The sequence below is a fragment of the Malurus melanocephalus genome, unplaced genomic scaffold, assembly GCF_030028575.1.
Source record: "Malurus melanocephalus ecotype Western Australia unplaced genomic scaffold, MMel_1.1 scaffold_390, whole genome shotgun sequence".
Classification (NCBI taxonomy): domain Eukaryota; kingdom Metazoa; phylum Chordata; class Aves; order Passeriformes; family Maluridae; genus Malurus; species Malurus melanocephalus.
Window position 1 is genome coordinate 251,508 of NW_026623622.1, and position 19,914 is coordinate 271,421.

General features: G+C 40.8%; 1 protein-coding gene and 1 long non-coding RNA gene across 2 annotated transcripts; one reads left to right on the forward strand and one right to left on the reverse strand.

The window, feature by feature from the left end:
* Positions 1 to 392: 392 nt before the first annotated feature.
* Positions 393 to 14,620, forward strand: GORASP2 (golgi reassembly stacking protein 2). Its single transcript, XM_057379138.1, has 10 exons — positions 393 to 513; positions 6,574 to 6,654; positions 7,430 to 7,633; positions 8,064 to 8,150; positions 8,593 to 8,723; positions 9,288 to 9,420; positions 9,544 to 9,667; positions 10,028 to 10,114; positions 11,952 to 12,047; positions 12,737 to 14,620. The coding sequence occupies exons 1-10, from the start codon at positions 451 to 453 to the stop codon at positions 13,054 to 13,056; spliced, it is 1,326 nt and encodes a 441-aa protein (XP_057235121.1). The 5' UTR covers positions 393 to 450; the 3' UTR covers positions 13,057 to 14,620.
* LOC130581177 (uncharacterized) lies at positions 12,912 to 18,645 on the reverse strand. Its single transcript, XR_008966195.1, has 3 exons — positions 17,886 to 18,645; positions 17,314 to 17,394; positions 12,912 to 14,916 (listed from the first exon to the last, which is right to left on the reverse strand). It is a non-coding gene; the product is annotated as an uncharacterized LOC130581177 (long non-coding RNA).
* Between the last annotated feature and the right edge of the window lie 1,269 nt (positions 18,646 to 19,914).

Below are 19,914 nucleotides of genomic sequence, written 5' to 3' on the forward strand. Positions count from 1 at the left end.
AGTCCAAAATTCGGCTCTTGGGCAGCCTTTCTCACCCGAGCCGTCCTACACCGGGGCACTCACTGCTCCTCCCGCTYCACCTCCAGCTCTCAGATGGTTTCAGGCGCTCCCGGCGCCGMCCCGCAGCCCCGACCGCGGCGCCSGAGCTCCTGAGAGCTGTGCGAGTAGAGAGGGCAGTACAAGATACGGCCTGCCGCCTTTATATTTTGTGCACACACTTACTACACCTTATTAATTAATCAAGACCAATAAATTAATTAACACTTCCCGTCTAGCACCGTCGGGGCGTACCCGCCCTGCACGTGGCACMGCCGCCCTCGGCCGCCAGGGGGCGACACGGCGCCACCCGCGAGCGCGAGCCGTGGCCCCTCGCGGCCGCCGTAGGGCCCCGCCTGCGCGGGGCGGGGGCAGCGCGCGGTGCCACGTCCCCGTCGCGGCGCGTTTGCGGCCATGGGCGCCTCGCAGAGCATCGACATCCCCGGCGGCGGCACCGAGGGCTACCACGTCCTGCGGGTAAGGGCGGCGCGGCCCGGCCTGGCCGAGCGCTCCGGGAACTCAGCCCGGCGGCGGCCCGTGCGCCCGGGGCCTGTCCCGCCGTGGGGCCGCCCTGGAGGGGCCCGGGGGCTCCCGGAGCGGCCCCGCCGCGCTCCCCGCTCGGCCCCGGGGAGGCGCTTGGGCAGCGGGGCCGCCGGGGCTCCGCCGCGGCTCGCGGGAGCGGTGAGGAGCGCCGGGCCCGCGCTGCCGCTCCCGGATTTGGGAAGTGTGGAGGAAGTATTGGTCCGGAATGAACAGTTGTCGTGCCGCCAGGTTATGCCTCAGTTGGACCAGGCCGGCGGGCCGATGCGGGAGAGGCGGTGCTGGGCTTGGGCAGCTTTTGAAGGAGACACGGCCTCTCCTCCAGCAAACGCTGTTCACACCTCAGCCGGCGGCAGTCTGGGCTGCGCTCAGGTGCTCCCGGGATCAGTCAGGATTGCTTTGGTCGCTGCATCGTGGGCTGGACTGGAGCTGCTGCCCCTCCGCGATAGTTCAGGGGTGTCGGATCGAGGTGTTCACATGACAGGCAGGGACAGACACCTGAGGGCTGCAACTCTAGTCGAAGTACTATTTTTCATGGTTACATTGGTTTTWTTCACACCGTGGCCACAAAACTTTGGTTTTGTATGCGAAATACAAAATATTTTATTAGGCTGCATTTTTGAGGTTTTGTGAACAACCTTTTGAAAGCCCTTTCTTTAGTTTGCATTTAGCTTTCAGTGAGCAGAATGGTTCCCAGGTCGTGCTGTGGAATCTGAGGCACTGGGATGCAGGGACTTTGCTGGACTCACTCACAGTCCTGCCCACAGCACAGTGCCTTTGCCTCTGCAGCCGGAGTGTGAGTGCCCTCAGGGTGGGCACCTTGCTGCTCTGGTGTGTTTGTTGGCATCAGATCCTCTTGGATCAGTTCTCTGCTTTTATACTGATGTTCTGATCAAATGMAAACATTCTGTAAAGTTTCCATGTAGACTAAAGTCATAATGGGTTTTTTTCCTCCCTTTTAATATTAATGGTATGTAACAGTCTAGTGTTACTAATTCATGTCAGTCCACTTTGTCTTCTCTTTTTCCCCCCAAAAAAACTATTCTGCAAGTTGGCAAAACAGGCAGACTTTTTTTTTCTTTTTTTTTTTTTTTTTTTTTTTTTAGCACAGCACAGTGTAAATTTCTTTAACTTTTTACTTTGGAGACTTGTAAAACCAGTAAGTACTTTGCAGTTAGAATATCAGCTACATCAGATTTGTGAGTTCATACTGTTTTATTAAAGCATGTTAATAAATTGAGATGCATCTCTTTTATGAAGTACAATCTACTCTTTTCTGCTTATAATCTTGCTTGGATCTGGCACTTTTTGTTTTCATTTAGGCWCTTTTTTGTTGTAATGTTTTTGCTGTGACCCAAAGTGGCACTGTTTGATTGTCTTTTTAAATGCAATTGAGAGGTGCACATTAAAGAAGGCCATCCTTATTTATATTAAATGAAGGAAAGGACTTACTTGTCTGCTGTCCTAAACAGTCTGATATCTCTCTTTTTCACTGTCTTACCTTTTTACTGGTATCTTGAGATGTCACAATAATGAGTGATTGCTCTTTTTCTGTGGACAGGCATCTTAAATTGCATCATGATCTAACAGTTGCAATTTGGGATGTTTTTATTGAAATRCATGTGACAAACATGAATGTGACAAGAATTTCCCTTTGTGGTTTTTCCAAGTWCAATTTTCCATTTGGCATTCTGTAGTAAGTTTGTTACAGACAGCATTGGGCTTGCACTGTTTAGAGGAGCTCTCTGCAAGTGCTTTGTTGGCATGGACTGACCTTTAGCAGAATTTAGGGTCAAGCAATACTGCTGATTTGTTCTAATTTACTCTCAAGGATGTTTTCTTTCTGAGCATAGTACTTTAATGAGGTAAATGAGAATGGTAGAAGGAAAACAGCAGTAGTCTTCCACTGTTACAGATCTAATTTGAGTAAGATCAGATTTCTTTGATAGCACCAAACTTCTGATAATTATGTAAAATGGTTGTTCTAAAGATGTCATTACCCATTGGAAAATTAGAGAAATGTCAGAAATTTTTTTCAGTTATTGGAAGAATTTGTTTGGGTAAGGCAGATAAATGGCAATGAAACAAAGTGTTTGCAGTCTTCAGTGTGATTGTAGGAGCCAGAAGTTGCCAGAGGCATCAGCAAATGGAGACGGTTGCAAGTTACAGKTTTTTTTACAGTGAGACTTTTAGACTGTACATGATGCTTCCCCACAAAAGTGGTAAAAAGTCTCTTTCTCTGCTCACTTCAAACAGGAACAGAAATATATGCAGCAAGTGAACACTACCATCATTAATTTTTTATGTAGTATTTTCAGATTACTTAATTCTTTTGGCTGCTTYTGCTGATATTCAGTGCAATATCGCTTTCACTGTGAGCTTTATCACCAGTGCAGTTGTAACAGGAAATAGGAACAGTCCAGGACTGCTGTCAAAGGAAAACAATTTCATCATGTGCATACTTGACAGCAGAAGCTGCTCTGGGTTGCACTGCTGGGRTTCTACACATTAAAATGTTTCCTTTAACATGAGGTGTGTGGCTGACTAGACCAGCTGGCTGACTCTGTGTTGCTCAGTATGCATTGTTTCTGCTCTTAGAAATAGAAGGAATGAAAAATTTTCTTGTTCCGCAATGTGAAACTGTTGTAGTTTGCCCAGGCTGATATAATGACCTGACAGTTTCTTCAGCTAATAGATGATGTCATAACATCCCCATGGCTGGGGCAGAGTGGCCCAGTGGAAAAGGTCTTGGGGGTGCTGCTTGACAGCAGCAGAACATGAGCCARCGTGTCCAGCTGGMCAAGGCCTGGCCTGTGTCAGGAATAGTGTGGCCAGCAGGACCAGGACAGTGATTTTTCCTCAGTACTCAGCAGTGGTGAGGTCACACTGTGAGTGCTCTGTCCARTTGTGGGCCCCCTCAGTACAAGACAGACTTTGAGGTGCTGGAGCAGGTCCAGTGAAGCTCTGGAGYACAAATCCTATGAGGAGCAACTGAGAGAGCTGAGGGTGTTTAGCCTGGAAAAGAGGAGCTCWTGGGAGACCTTATTGCTGTCTACAACTCCCTGAGAGGAGAGTGTACTGAATGGGGGTTGGCCTCTTCTCTCAAGTAACAGGTGACAGAACAAGAAGACCTCAAGTTGTACCAGGAGAGAGAGGTTGGATTTTAGGAAAACTTCCTTCATCAGAAAGATGGTCACGTATTGCAATAGGCTGCTCAGGGAAGTGGTTTAATCACCATCCCTGGAAGCCTTCAAAACACATGTAGATACAGACTTTGGGTCAAGAGTTGATGGGGAGCTTGGCTGCATTAGTGGTTGGACTTGATGATCTTAAGACATCTTTTCCAATCTAAATGGTTGTAAGATTCTCTGTAAGGATTCTGCTCAGTGAGAAGTTTGTATGCTACCATGGTATGTGATGTTCTCCCTAAAAGATACTGAGCAGTGGCACCCAAAGTTTCGATTTCTCACTCTTGTTTGAATGCCTTAGTTTGTTGTAATAGTGATACAAATGTGTTGCATGAAGTGATGACTTATTTTTAAAGGGAGATTCGCATTTTAAAAAGTTGAGTTGAATTCTCTGTGCTAAAATAAAAGGTTGTKCTACATAGATGAAATCTGTTTTCTTACCAAAAACTTAGAAAACTTCTCTTGAAAACTAGTGTCTCATCAAGAAATTCAATTCAGTTATACAGTRTAATGTGTTAAAATAGCTGGCAGAAATAAAATAGATTCTGTCATATCTAAGACAAATTGCTTATACATGATGTATAATGAAATTTTACTGCCAATTATGGAGTRGGTGGAAGAACTACAAAAAAACCTTTCAGAATTTCTTTGCTAATAAAGTAGAATACTAGGAAGCGTTTCTTATGTGGGGAAAAAAAAAAGCCTTGGGAGTTGTGTATTTAATACTAGAAGCTAAGCTTCTGAAACTTCAAAAACTAGTGTAAGTTAGGTGACATTCAGAAGTGGTCACAGCCTTCATCTGCTCTGAAAAATCCAGGTTTCAGTGCCTAATTTCATTTGCAGTTGCACTGYTCACTTAGGGCTTCAATTTGTGACTGTGCTGCTGAGCAGACTTCTTAAAATGTGTAATGTATGTACAATATATATTATGTAGGCATAGAATGATAGCATTGGGAACAGTGTTCAGCAAAGAAAAGCTTCATGAATTTAGCAGGGAAGTCTTTTCAGTACTTCAAATTAAAATTGGTGTACTGACCTTGAAACCTTCTTCCTGTTAATTCTTGATAGTGAATTAAAAGTGAAGTCAGTGTGTGATCTATGTACTCAGCAGCCCTGCTGTCATCTTGGTGAGAAACTGAAACCCTGCAGCACTATCTGAGGCCYTTTTCTGCCCTCTGATACTCAACATTCTTGATAGAGGTTTTCTTCATTTGCTCTTAAAAAGCTCTGGCAATGCATTTCCACAGCTTCTTTGCATTTTCTGTGCCACTGTTTGTCTCTGTTGTTAGAAAGTCAGGGCATTTACCCATAGGGGTCTGTAACTGGTATGTCTGAAGTAACAGCTGGCTTTGAGAGAATCAGGCTTCCTGAACTGCTGGGGATGGTATCTTGCCTGCAGTAGCATCTGTTGTAAATTATTTTACTTGATTATTTCTCAGTAATTATGCAATTACAGAGGCAAGTTCCTAAATWCCTACTTGGGGCACACAGCAAAGAAGCATATAGCCAGATTACTCAGGAGGCACAGAGTTTATGTACGTATACATGTAATCTTTATTATTTCCATCCTTAATAGTGGTGGAATAATTTGTGCCCTTGTATTTTCTAAAGTCCCTGGTTATCTTTCATTGCTGTAGCTCCTGGAAGAGAACCATGGCCACAGAGCTTGGAGCAGAGAGCTGAGTTGTGCATTTGGCACTGTGTGGTAGTGATGAATTGGGCAGGTAATGACTGAAACTAAGATGGCGCAACAAAAACTGTCTGGGGTCCGTGTGATTGTTGTGAAGGGCTGAGTATATAGCYTCTTTGAGAAGGAGACTTTTTATGTGGAATGCACTTGGAATTTCTGGTTGGTGTTTCTGGGACTGCCAGGTATGCTTTTCAGTCAGTGAAGGTAGGCCAGGGAAATAGGAAACTTTTTGTGACTGAACCTGTGCATGGCAGCATGAGGAAATCAGATGACAGAAGGGATGCAGCTACCTGTTTCTGAGGTGCTTGTATAATGGATTCAACTATTAGGGCTTGGATTAGATACAGCTTCCTGGTAGTTTTTACATGCCACCTTAGAAACAAACCATGCAGAGATGTTCAAGATTGTGATGGGTTTGGGGGAAGGTGTTCGACATCTGAAGGCACTTTCTGCAGACTARTTGTTTGGAACTTGGAAATTCTCTCAGTCTCTTCATCAGTTTGAGGCAGAATACAGACTTGGTATTCTAAGTAAATTATTTATGCATCYTAAGTGTCAGTGAGCTTGACATTGATAGATGCTGAACATATGCAATTCTCATTTATTGTATGTACTCTGTCTTATTTGAAAAGTTTGCTCTATTGAATACTGGCCACTCTTGGCTCACAGTGGTCATGGTAAATCTGATGTGTTATCAGAATAAATGTGCCACTTTGCTGGATTTACTGATTTTTAACACTGAGGTTTAACACATGTCATGTCTTTAAATTTTTTTCCCAGTGAGTTCTGAAACCATCTGCTGRTTTAATTTTGATATTAAGCCTGTATATCAGGTTCATTTAAAACCCAAACTCTAAAGTTCGTATATGACCTATGACAAGCTACTGCTGTGTCATTCCTCAATTTATAAATGACTACTTATTTTGAAAACTATTTTATTTTTCTTAAGGAAGGGATTTTTTGGTTCTGAAGATTATATTAATATATTTGAATATTTAAAAATAGTACATACAAACATTAATAGCTTCTAGAACTACAGTTGCCACAAGTAGAAATGTAATTCTGGTSTATTAATCAGAATTGGTAGACTATTACTAAATTCTTGTTTAACTTTTTTAGGTACAAGAAAAYTCACCAGGGCATAGAGCTGGATTGGAGCCATTCTTTGATTTTATTGTGTCCATTAATGGTTCGAGATTGGTAAGTGTGTTGCTATTTTATAACTTCTAATGTAAACAATATGTTGAACATCTGATACTTATAGGTAAACCAATGGATTTTTTTATTTAAAAAATACATCAAATATTTATCCTTAGTTTAAAATGAGGKAGAAAACTGCATCAGAAATCAATTTACTTCACTCTGTAGTTACAGTTCTGTCAACAGTTTAGGTGGAGAGTAAGGATGCAGACAGACATGCTCTCTGCAGACATCTGCACCAAGGTTGAACTGCCTGCTGATCCAGCCTTGATGGCTTATGGTGGTGCCCTCCTAGTTCTGTCTGTAAAACTGCTTCCATGAAAACTCACAATCTTCATTCAGTCAAAACTGGTTGATTGAAAAAGCTGCTGTCAGAGCTGYTTGCTGGGCAGGAGACATGGTGGGAGCTTTCAAGAAGAGCTGTAGTCAAACAACAGACCATCACAGTAGTGGAAAAACTAGCTGTGGGAAGGTCTTTCACCAGTATGCCTGGGTTTGAGAAAGCCTCTGAAAAGCAGCAAGGTGCATCTTATTACAGGTTCAGTTGAAGTATTTTCATTTTTGGAAAGTATGACCTGTTACTGTGAAATCCTAGGGTTTTGCCAGAGTTGTATTCTAGAATTGTGAAATGTCTGGAAAATTGTTACAAAGCAGCTGTTTATATAGTTCTGGTAATGCACAGTGCTTGTAGCACTTTTGAAATACAAGTGTTGCTGTAGAACTGAGTGCTTGTTCTGTTAAACACTAACCCAAGCTCTTGCTTAAACATTCGCAGAATAAAGACAATGACACTCTCAAGGACCTTTTGAAAGCAAATGTTGAAAAGCCTGTAAAAATGCTTGTGTACAGTAGCAAAACACTGGAACTGCGAGAAACATCAGTAACCCCCAGCAATATGTGGGGTGGGCAGGGCCTGCTGGGAGTGAGCATTCGCTTCTGCAGCTTTGATGGGGCCAATGAGAACGTCTGGCATGTCTTGGTACGTATTGACTTGGAAGTATTCTCCTTACTGTTGCTTACTGTTGAAAAGTAACTTGCATGGAATGTAGCTAGCAAGTCATGAGATCAAACTTGGTCTTATTGATCAAACTGTTTTTTTCATTGATTTTGGGTTTGGGAAGACTTTTGAACTAGAACTGTATACTTGTGAGTATATTGWCAAGTCTTGTGTTTAAATCAATATGTTTGGACAATATTCAGAGACAGTGTATTTGGTACAATATCAGAACCATATGAAAAGGGACTGTCATAGAGCCACTGTTCCATTAGTTCATTACTCTACTGTGTTGAAAACTTGACCAGTTTGTCTGACTCAAGAGCTTGTGTGAAGTTCGTATCTATCTGTTCTGCTACACCCTGTTACATATGACAGTTACATAGTGGTTTGTAACTTTCCATCTTAAAACTAGGAAGTGGAGCCAAACTCTCCTGCTGCTTTAGCTGGACTTAGACCTCACAGTGATTATATCATTGGAGCAGATACTGTCATGAATGAGGTAAGTATATAAAAATAAGGTGTTTATTTTTAAAAGACTAAAACCCCAATTGTACGAGGGCAGTTTGAAACATCCCTGGCTCTGTCTCTGTTCAGTGTGAATGGAAATCAAATGCAAAGAGGAAGGAGCTCTGGCATGGTGCCTCTTCTCAAATGCAATTTTGCTCTTAAATGTCTTCATKAAGTCAGATACAAACTTTTTTGTACTCTAATATTAATATTTTGAATAGCATATTTGAAATCTGGGTTATGGCATGTCTTCTGAGTTGTGCTAGGAAAACACATTTTGAAGTTGGTCTTGTAATAAAATGGGAGCACTGCAACAACTGCAACATGTGGCTGTTACCAGGTTCTGTTACACAGTCAGGACTAGAATGTTAGATCTAATGCCAAATGATAAAACAAGGACAAGAAAACCCTTACGCATTTTTATCTTTTTGCAGTCTGAAGATCTCTTTTCCCTCATTGAAACACATGAAGCAAAGCCATTAAARCTTTACGTGTACAACACAGACACAGATAATTGTCGGGAAGTGGTGATTACTCCAAATTCTGCCTGGGGTGGAGAAGGCAGGTAAGGAGACAATATGTTACAGGAGCATGGTGCAACTTTCTTATAACACCAGCCTGAAAATTGCTGGGTTTAAGTTTTCTATGAAGACAGGAAAAGAAGTGTTTCTGCTCTAATAAATTATATATTTACTTGAAATTCAGATGCATGTAGTAATGAGAGGGGTGTAAATCAATAAATTAGCCAGTGCAGATGTGCATAAAGTGCASTGGTTGCTTTCTGCATTAAACTCCAATGTAGTATATCCTATATTGTGAGTGGCCAGAACACAGCACTGCAAGTAACAACTGTGAGCTGAATTCCAAGCTGTATACCTGCTATAGCTGCTTGATTTAAATGATAATGAATTTTATTTTGTGCTGAGTATTTAGTGCTAAAGCTACAGAATTCCCTTTCAATTGTCTCATATTGATTATTTCTCCACAGAAAATGAGACAGCAGGGGGACAGGAGGGGAAGGTTGTAAGAATTTACCYTAAAACTTCTTGGTGTCTTGAGTTGTTCATGCATTGTTCATGCATTGCTGTAAAAGTGCTTCATTGACTCACAAGTCTTCATATTTTAAAAGCCTAGGATGTGGCATTGGCTATGGATATTTGCATAGGATACCTACTCGCCCATTTGAAGAGGGAAAGAAAATTTCTCTCCCAGGACAGTTGCCTAGTGCATCTCTCAGTCCCCTCAAAGATGGTTTCACAGAGGTAAGTGTGGTCCCTCCTTCGGCTTGGTAAAAATGGATGGTGACATTACACTGCTTTTCTGCTTCTRTTGGTTCACGTGGAAACAAACCCTAATGATTTAACTTTCTTTTCTCGTTCAATAAGGTTCAGCTGTCATCAGTTAATCCCTCAGCCACCCTCCCTCCTGGGTCAGCAGGCATTGAGCAGAGTCTTTCAGGACTTTCTATTAGCTCACCCTCAACTACTGTCAGTAATGTTCTCAGCACAGGTTGGTATGGCGGTAGCTGACCTGAAATGCATGGTCATTTTTTCCTGACTTTTTTTCTCATAGATGTTTCTAATTAATTTAATAGAAGGCAGAAGAGGGAATAAAATTTTCTTTTAAACTTTCCTCAGCAAAGGCTAAAGTACTGGATTTGTGCCTCACTTGCTCACAAAATAGTTGCAAACAACTTCTATTAAAAATATTGTGTGTATTACTTAGAATACTATTTTTTTGCATCAGCATTTTATAGTTAAGGCCAATAGTAATTCTCCTGTAAGCAATTATTTATTTGTATTCCTTAAGGAGAGAAGTTGCAGTGTTGTGTGCCTAAAATCAATGTTGTTTCCCTGTGTACCCCACCAGGTGTTCCAACAGTTCCGTTATTACCACCACAAGTCAGTCAGTCCCTTACCTCTGTGCCACCAGTTAACCCAGCAACCACATTACCAGGTGAGTAGGTAAAATTTTTTGCAACATTTCTGAAACAAAAATCTTACGGGAGCAAGTGATGAGAGCTGTCTTTTCCAAAGATTTGACTTCATACAACCTATGCATTTCATGTAACATCTCTCTATACAATCTCTACAATGTGAAGAATTATTTTTCTTGGGGTATGCACAYAGCTTGTCTGTACAGAGGAGTAATTTGGCAACAGTTTACAATGTTTACCTTTTAAGGCCTCTGCACAGTCGACGCATGATACAGGATTTCTCAGGAAGGTTTTGCTTCGCTATTTGCAACATTTTAGGAAACCCATTTTTAATACTCAGCTTGATCACTCTTCCTAGTATAAATACAGGGCTAACAATACAGAGTTTATGTTGCAGTTACTGTTTCTGAATTATATAGGAATTTAAACTARTATAGTACGAGTCTTTTATCAACATGGTTGTTTCCTGATAATAATGAACATATCAAACACTAGTATCACAGAAGTATTCATGGGGAGTAAAAGAAGGATTGTACAGGATTTTGCTGTGGCATTGGTCTGCAGGTATAGGATTCAATTGTGCCTTCCAAAACACTGAAGGAGTTGTATTTTATCTTTTGCTTTTTATGAGACAAGTAGATAAAGATATGTCCATTACATAATGCTTGGAGATACAGCCTCTAACATAGAAAAGATGTGTAGTAGAACTCAGTGCATGCAAACAAGGACAGAGAACTCTCACAGAAGCKGAACATGTTAGTAGTTAGAAAACTACTAGGCAGAAAAAATTGACCTTTTCTTCCCCAGCCACCAATTCACCCTTTCTCTAAAATCTGTAGTTTTCCATTCATCTTTTTCTTTGAATGGTATTATTGTTTTTTGAAAGGAAATCAGAATATTTCTTGCTATTTGCATGGACATAGTAGTGAAATTGTACTTACTAAATATACTGGAGGTTTAAAATATGAGTGAATTTGTATGAAGTTCAGTTTTTTTCAAATTTAAATAAATTTCAAACCAAAGTTGCATATAGCTAGCCTGAAAGCTCTTTGAGTCAGATTATACCAGCCTTCGTGGCTAATAAATTCATGGGTAGGTAAAGATGGCTGGGTTTTAATCAAAATCTCTATACAGTGGCCTTGCTTTATGACTTTTCCCCTCTGTCTTAATACTGTAGTATCAACAGTTTATTTCTGAATTAGCYTTTTCTAAACTAAAAACAAAGTATGAATAGAGTCATTGTCCCAGAAATGAAGCTCTTCTAAAGTGGAAAATTCAGGGGCGGAAGGATGTTCCATAGSAAACACAAGGATGGAAGGGCACATGTTGCATTCATTGTATGTTTCTCTTCTACTTTCAGTCCTTCCTGACTTTGAAAGTTACTTTGTTTAGCCTTTTGACCCACATTTTTGTGTTTAACTCTAGTTATGAACTAAGTGAAAAATACTAAGAATACACTAATCAGTATTAGGGATCAGGAAATACTGTGTATTTAATCCTATTGTTATTGTGTGCCTCTCAAATTGGGAATGGAGAACTTCTGGCATAGTGCTGTGATAAAACAACTGCCTTTGCTGAAAGCTGAACCTGGAATGCAAATCTAATTCCGAATAAGATTCTGCTTGCCTCAGRAAAGTCTGAAAGGTTTGAGATTATGTATTTGCTAGTCTAGACTTCCTGCAGTAGCTATCTGTTCTCACTGTGCAACTTGAAAGCTGAAATTCAGGTGGATTTCYATTGTTACATGTAAAAATGATAAGATATAAAGCAAGTTTAAAATTATCAACAAGAGCTAAGAAATAGTTTGAAAAAGACAATTTTAAGTTTTCAGCTCTAACTTTTTCACTCTTCTCTTAGGTCTGATGCCATTACCAGCAGGGCTTCCTAACCTGACTGATCTGTCCAAACTTAATTTACCTGCACCACAGATTGTTCCAGAAATCATACAGCCTGGTATGTGCTTCTGCAAACTGAAACACTGTAATAAGAGTTATCCTTGAAACTCTAATTTAGACTCTGGGGGGAGTCCTGAAGGGGGATAAATTAAATCTTTGCCTGAAATGGGAGTGGATGTTACTGCTCAGATTGGGCAGACAAGGAATATGGCTGTAGACAAACTCATTCTTAATCTGTGTCTGTATGTCTGATGTTTCAGTTCCTGTTATCTGATTTATATCTCAGAAGAGCTTGTGCCAAAAGTGAAAATATATTAATTATGGGTAAAAGAAAATATGAAGTGTTTTCTTGTAAGCTAGATGAGGAGATCAAAGCTCCCTGAAATGAATGCCAGAATTACGAATTAATGATAGATTTACAGTTTTGAATTCAATAAAACTGCTGAAGGTGCACATGAGGTAAAAATATATTGGAAGCTTATATGAAACACGGTTTTTGTTAACTTCTTGTTTCTGGCATTTTCAGTGAAGACCAGAAAAACCTAATCATCAGTGTTAATGTATTAAATATCTAGTCCTCTGGGGAGGTACAAGCAAGCTTGAATTTACTCTGATTCTTCAGTTCTGAAATCTGGAAAGTATCAGGCTTGAAATAAGCCTGCTGAGTCAGTGCTGCACAAATACCATTTGATCTGTCTGTGGTGTGCAGCAGCTCACTGCCGTTTTTTCCCCTCTTTTTCTCTTTAGGTTTGCCACCCCTTCCCCCCTTGCCGCCTCTGGATCTAATGGGAATAACACCTCTGTCAATGCCACCCAAGTGTGTTCCTGTGCTTCCTTTGGTCACAGAGGCATCTACAGTGCCTACAGATTTGCTTCCCCCTATTACTCAAGCTGGAAGCTTTTCCATCAACCCTGGCACTACTGTAAAGGTAGAACAGACCTCTGCAGTCACCTTGGATAGTGCTACTCCAACTTCCAGGGCAACTATTGTTGACAGATCAAATGAATCCTCCACAGCTAATGAGAAAACAACTGGAATCACAGATACACAAGCTTCTGAATCATAACTCCAGATCACTTTTGGATTGGCTTGGTATTTATTTAGCCATGGGATACATATTTGAAAAGCAAGCTATCATTAATTTCATACTAGTTTGTACTTAATCTTTAGGAGTCCTGTAAATAATATGGAGGTATAATAAAAATAAAAGGGGATTTATAAAGTGTGGGAGGGGAGGAAGAGACCTTGTAACGTTACCAAAAAAAAAAAGTCAAGGTGGTAAATAGAGTTCCACTGCCAAACTCTGAGGTATATGTTTTTAATACAGGCTGACAGCCTTACCCTGCTAGGCTTGTCCTTGCTTATAATTAYCAATTTTTGCTTCTGACAGAAATGAAGCGGGTCTTGCGTGTGACATTTACGTACCATAGTTCTTGTTCTTTGCAAGTATCTTGTTTCTACAGTGGGGATGAGAATGTTTAGTCTGAGTTGTGAATCTTAACGCTGCAAAACTTCCACCTAAAGATATTTCTGTTAAAATTGCTGAGTGACCTGTTAACTGACATGTTGTTATTCAGCTTGTACACAAATCTTTGTCTTTAAGCTCTTGAGAGATGCTCAAGCCATGTTTTGTGACCACTGCTGCGTTSTTTCATACGCCCACTGTAAAACGGCATTTGGAAGGAGATACATGGAATGTTAAATGTAGCACACAATTTGGCACTTCATGACTACTGTAAGACGATTTAATGGATTAAGCATACATATAGCAATAAATTCCTGGAATTTTATTCATTGTGTGATAAAACAGYACCTTTTTTTTWAAAAAAAAAATCTTTMAATCTCATTTAACTGTTTTTAGCTCAGCTGTCTAGCACYGATCTATGAAAGGGCTCCCTTCCAAAAGAATGGGTCCAAGAGGGAATGCCAGACATCTTAATGGCAGGCAGGATCAGCACTTGTTGTTAAATCCATTGCAGCAATGAGTCATTAAATCTGCCTGCATATGATTCATACTTGGCTTTTTTAATTCGTATTTAGGATGAAAATTGTAGATTAACTGTAGATGGCACACTTGTAGAAACTGTTATGTGCACTGTGCTCCTGGTGATAGCCGGTGCTCTTGGTGTCAGGTAMAGTTGATGTGGAAGACTCTTCTGTATCACTTCTAGTCCTTCTGTATTACTGGGATTTCATWTGTATGTGGTTGCTACATGCATATCATCAGCAGGCTCAAGGTGAAGTCTGTCTCAACAGCTGTTTAATTTTGGCAATGTAGTTTGCCTGATCACTGTTTGGAACAATAGTTACATCTGATTTCTGACCATAATAATAATGTCTCAAATAATAAGTTCAACTGGAAGCCTTATTTAATACCTGTTGTCTTTATCACCTAAGTATTTGTATTTCCTCTGCCCCACTACTGTACATCCTTCATCATCTGTTATGACAAAAGCCCATGTCAAAGACAGAYCCCARATACTTTTTCATACTGTGAGCAATTTCTTTTCTCAGCTGTTTGGAGTTGGAAATTAGAGGGATTAGGGCACTTGCTGTTTCTCAGAATGTATTCTTATTTACCTTTGTAAATCCAGTGTCACGTACCTCAAAATTAAACCTTGACATGAGAAGGATGTTCCTCTTTTCTTTCCTGTAACAGAGAAAGTATGTTGGTATCAAGCTTCATTAAGCCTCACAGATATAACAGCCTTTCCTTCAACTTTGTTACACWCTTAAACCCAAAAATAGTAGAAATACATTTGTCACATACCAAATCTAGAGCAATTRCTGATTGTAATCAAATGCTTTGAACTAGTGTCCTTGGGTAGATGTTTTTGTTCTTGCAGTACGGCACAGTGTTCTCTGGCATGGTTGTATGCTTTCCAACAGCAAGCTGCAAACTTTCATAGGTCTTGTGCAGTTGTCTCTAGTAGCAGACAAAATAAGATGCTTAGTCTGAAGTTTTGCACTTCTGTTAGCTATTTTAAGTCCCTTGTTGCTGACTATATATCCAACCTTTTGATAGTTATGAGAGCAGTGGAACTTTTGATAGTTATGAGAGCAGTGGAAGTAAGGCAATGTTAACATCAGCAGTTCTGCTGAAGATAATGCAACTTCAAATTTGGAGATGATTCAGTGGTATAGATTTAAGCAGTAATCGCTCAGCTAAAAAGTCATATACACTGATAAGTTAAACACTTACTACTTAAAATGAAAGCACARACCTTGAAGTAATGCTATTGTACTCTGTCCCTGTTTTTTTAATTTCCTTAACTAGATGTGATGAAATTGTACCTTAATCATTTCTGGCAAGGGTCTCTTAATGATTTCGTTTTCCCCTCAAAAAGAGAAAGGAGGAACAGGAAGTTAAGCTATACCTAGTGGCTGACAGATGAYATAACCCTGTTTCCATGAGTTCATATATTCAGCTGTTAATGAACAGTTATGAACAGGCACATTAGCTTTATTCAAAGCATTGACACATGGAGTACTTCAACAAGTCCTGACAGCAGATGAAGACAGATGTATCATGAACATCCCCAGCGCTGATGTCATTAAGAATGATTTACATRTGTATGACCTACTCTGAAGTGCATACAGTGATTTCCTGCTCCAYCAAAGGCCAGTCTGGGGGCTGTGGTGTTCACTGATACTGTGGATTTGTGAGGGTTGTCTCAACAGCCACRTGAGCATGTGCTGAAGAGGTGCCTTTTCCAGTTTGATGCTCTGCTGCTGCTGCAGGAAACAGCTGCTCAGGCTGCAAGGTCAGGGCAGGAGTGTGRACAAAGCGCTAATGCTGAAAGTTTCATAGCAATGGAGGGGTCATGTGGTGGGGCTGTGTCTGAGTCTCTGACAGCCATCTTTTAAATCCTGCCCACATTAAACCTCGTTGCAATTGGAGCTCCATTCGTTCCCGGGAAATAGCTGTGCAGGGCCACGAGATGGCGTGCACCAGTTTCTTTTGGCTGAATTTACAGGATAAGAGTCAGCAACAAGGGTGGTTGGTTCCTGCCCGCCAGCAGCAACCGTAGTCAAATGGATGCCAGCTGGATGCAGAATGACTGTGCTGGAGAACTATAAAACCAACTGATCTGAAGGCAGAAATGGGCTGAGCTTAAACTATTTCTAACTTTCAGAGTTTTGTTGGCAGTTTGCTGACTTAAGCCAAGCTAACCACGGCACCTGGTTAAAGTTTAGAAGAAAAGATCCTTACAGGCAGGGACTTGTTTGAGGTACTGTAATGCTGAAGGAAGCCTGGATAAGATATCCAACCCCTCCATGATGTAAGTCCTGATTATGGAATTAAGTCAAAGGGGGCAGGATAAGGATCAGGGATGTTTGATCGTGGCGCCACATCTTCCTCAATTATGTATAGGCTTTGTCTGTACTAGTCAAATAAAAGTGTTCATAATCACTCTATGACATGGAGGCCTCACTGGCACCAAGSTCAGATTTTTTGGTTCTTCACCTGGACTTAAGACATCTAGAATCTGTTTCATTTTAGATTTGTATCTAAATGTATCTGTAATGGCAAGCAAGAATTAAGACTGCAGAAGTGTTTCTTCATTTTTAAGTGTCTGTAGTTCATAACTAACTCATGCTTGTAATTCTCCTGTGTACATTCTTCATGGTAGTGTCAAGGCTTAGTATGTTGTATTTGTGCAGTCCAGCACAGTGTCTAGCACTGTGCTGCGCCTCCCAGTAAAAATTTGTGTAGGTCAGAAAACAATAATCTTCAAACTGATTTCTCTGTAATATCTGTGGTAGAAACTGGGATTTTTTTTGAGCTGTGGTATAACAGAACCAACACCTGCCATAGCAAAGTTTTAAAGTTAAACATTTAAAGTGTAAGATAAACCAAAACCAAATCCATGGCCTCAATCAAACAGAAAACTTCATTTAGCTGATGTGAATCTCCAGCACTTCTGCCCTGCAGCCCTGGCAAAAGAGTTAAAGGATAGTAATCTGCCATTTTACAGAATATCTAAGAAATTTGCAGATGGTGGCTAGAGAGCTAATGAGCTGAGCCAGGAACAAATACATCCTTTACCAGAAACCGCCATTCACGTTTATCCCTAGGCCTTGTGAATAAATTATGTTGCCAGGGTGCAGTTAGCAATTCAGAATTTCACTTGGGTGGATGACTGGTATTTCTTGAGAAGAGCTTGCACACATGGTTTCAGCTAAAGTTTAGTAACAAAGTTTTGGGTTTACRCAGGTGAAACTGCATCAAGACTTTAAAGTTCAAAGGCCAGAACCTGGCATGTRGGTACCTGCTCTGGGTGGAAAGGGTGAGGTGGTGTGTACAGTTTTCTTTACTCACAGCAGGAGAGTGCAGTCTCTGTCCATTTGCCACATTCCACTGCCCTTCTTGGATCACATTCTCAGCCTTGGAACTTTTCTCCTGTGCAATCAAAAGTTATGTTTTATCCTTAGTCATGCAAAGCAAAATTTTTACTCTCAACTGTTTCCTTTGTTAGGTTCACAGTTAATCTGCCTTAAAAGCTGCATTCCAGCATTGCTTTAGCTCACCCACAAGAGAGAGCTTCAGCGACCACARAGGTCAGGCTCACCTTGGGCAACTAGGAAAGCCTATTCTGCCAACAAAACAACATTTTAATAACAATCCTCTTGTCTGAGAGCTGTTTGCTCTGCCAGCAACTGGTTGCATATTCACTTACTTTGTTCATGGCCCTTGCAGGTTATCTACCAAACCCCAACAGAAGCTAAGAACACAGGAAACATGCATGAACTCAAGCTGCAAAACCTATAGCCAGCATAGGCTTGCTAGTTACGTAAGAAAAGCCTGCAGTGGATGATTTTAGTATTAGCAAAAGCAATGCAGAGCTATGAGCTTTGTGTTTGAAGAGAGGCTCTGGATGTAATGAGACTCACTGAGGATCAGCTCGTCGGGATCTTCTGATGTGCAGAAAGGACATTATAAGCAGTGCCCAGGTCCTGCTTACTGAAGACATCTTTTCCCAGTTCTCAGAGTTCACCTGCCAGCATCCTCTGCTGGCAGCTTTCAAGAACAAACAGCTCATTTCAGTGATCTTGCTCCTAAATGAATGTGAGACATGAATAGCAAATCTTCAGCAAAACCCACTACATTCTCACTTGACATAATACAAATAGCTTCCAGAGCAGACAGACACTTCAGTAGCTAAGACTCAGCTGTGACCATTTTGCTGCCATCTCACAATTCAAGCTGATTTCTCCTGAAATTCTGTTTAGTGAGTTTTCAAAACAGTCTTTAATAACAAGCTAAAGATATAAACCTCCCATCCAGGCATTTCTAAGCACCTTACCATTGCTTGGGCTTGAAGCTGTGCCCATACYATCAAGCAGTGATGCGACACACAGGAAAGAAAGAATCTGGGAACTGAAGCTAGCTCGGAGGAGCAGTGTGACTTCTTTAAAAAACATCAAAACTTGTAAATAAAATCTGCAATTTTTGCAAATAACAGCTCATTATTATTAAGTGACTTACTAGGCACCAGTTAAGTATTATCAACTGTGATGCTAAAAGCTAGAAATGTTAGTAAAGATACTAAAACCTTTTTCAGAATACTGTTTATGCCCTCAGGTGTTCATATGAAACAGGCAACAGAATATGAACAGAATATGTGTTCATATGAAACATACAACAGAAGTGTGGTCCCAGGCAGTGACACTGCTTTAGTAAGGGTCAGAAATCTCGCAATAGGAGATGTTTTTGTAGATATAAACAGTACTTGGGTAAAATCCTTTAAGAGAGTAACTGTGGTTTCTAAAAAAAAAAGAAAAGAAAGCAACTGAAAGTCTTTGTATTGCCAAATAACATGCTGTGACTAGAAATGACTGAATTTGTGAAACAATTACCTTTGTTTCAAAGTTGCCTTTTTATTTGAAGCAGGTTTCTTAGCCATCTTGCCAGTAACACCTCTTCAGAGAGAAGACAAAAAAGCCCCACAACACAAAACCACACTTGCAGTCTGGGCACTAACTGTTTAATAATGAAAAGGAACTTAGTGTTCCTAACCCAGTTCTTGACTGTTTTCATTCCTAACTACTAAAAGTAACAACTTACATGCTTATGGATTGCATTGTGCTTCTGAATATTTTTAGCCTAAAAGTACATATCATAAAGGAACAGGAAGACTTGAAGGAGTTCAGGGTGAAATATGTAGAACTGTGAGGAACTGAACCAAATATTTTCCAAACACTCYGTGGAAACTGTCATATGTCACTCACACACAAGCATGCTGCTGCATCCTTACCTGCAGATATGCACTGCTGGAGTTCGGTTTAGTCTACTCTTCAGTCTCCCATCAGTTTGCAGAAGTACTTGTGTCAGCCTTTACTGCTGTCTTTGCAATGCCTGCTTGTCAGTCCACAAACTTGTGCCTCTGACAACTCAATACCATCACTCAGTAAGTACATTACTAGCTCCTGCTTTAGAGGACTTGCTGCCTTGATGGTTGCAGCCATAATCAGTACTACTTGAGGTAATATTTAAAGGTAAGGCCTGAAGGCCTCTCAGATTCTTGCTAGTTAATACCTTCCTCCCATTTTTCTCTCTTCACCTTACTCAACCTCTCATGTGTAGATGGAACCTTGTAGTATGATTCAGAAAGGCTAGAAAGGGTTGCCAAAAACACAGGGCGATTTCTTGTAGTGTATAGGAAGAGAGACAATGAAAGAAAGCTGTCTTCTCACTAATCACCACATTTGGCACTCTGCTTGGCTACTCCATGGAGCAGAGGGTCCTACTGTCACCTCTTGTTGAGGATTCCTCATTTTCCATCCTCATGCAGGGAATACCCATGCTTTTTCAACTAGTTCTCCTTGAACCTCCCAAGAAAGGAGTGGAAGCGCCGCCCACATCCAATGCCTCGTATGCTCTGCTCACCACCCATTCAGCCCCAGCCTGTGCTCACCTCAG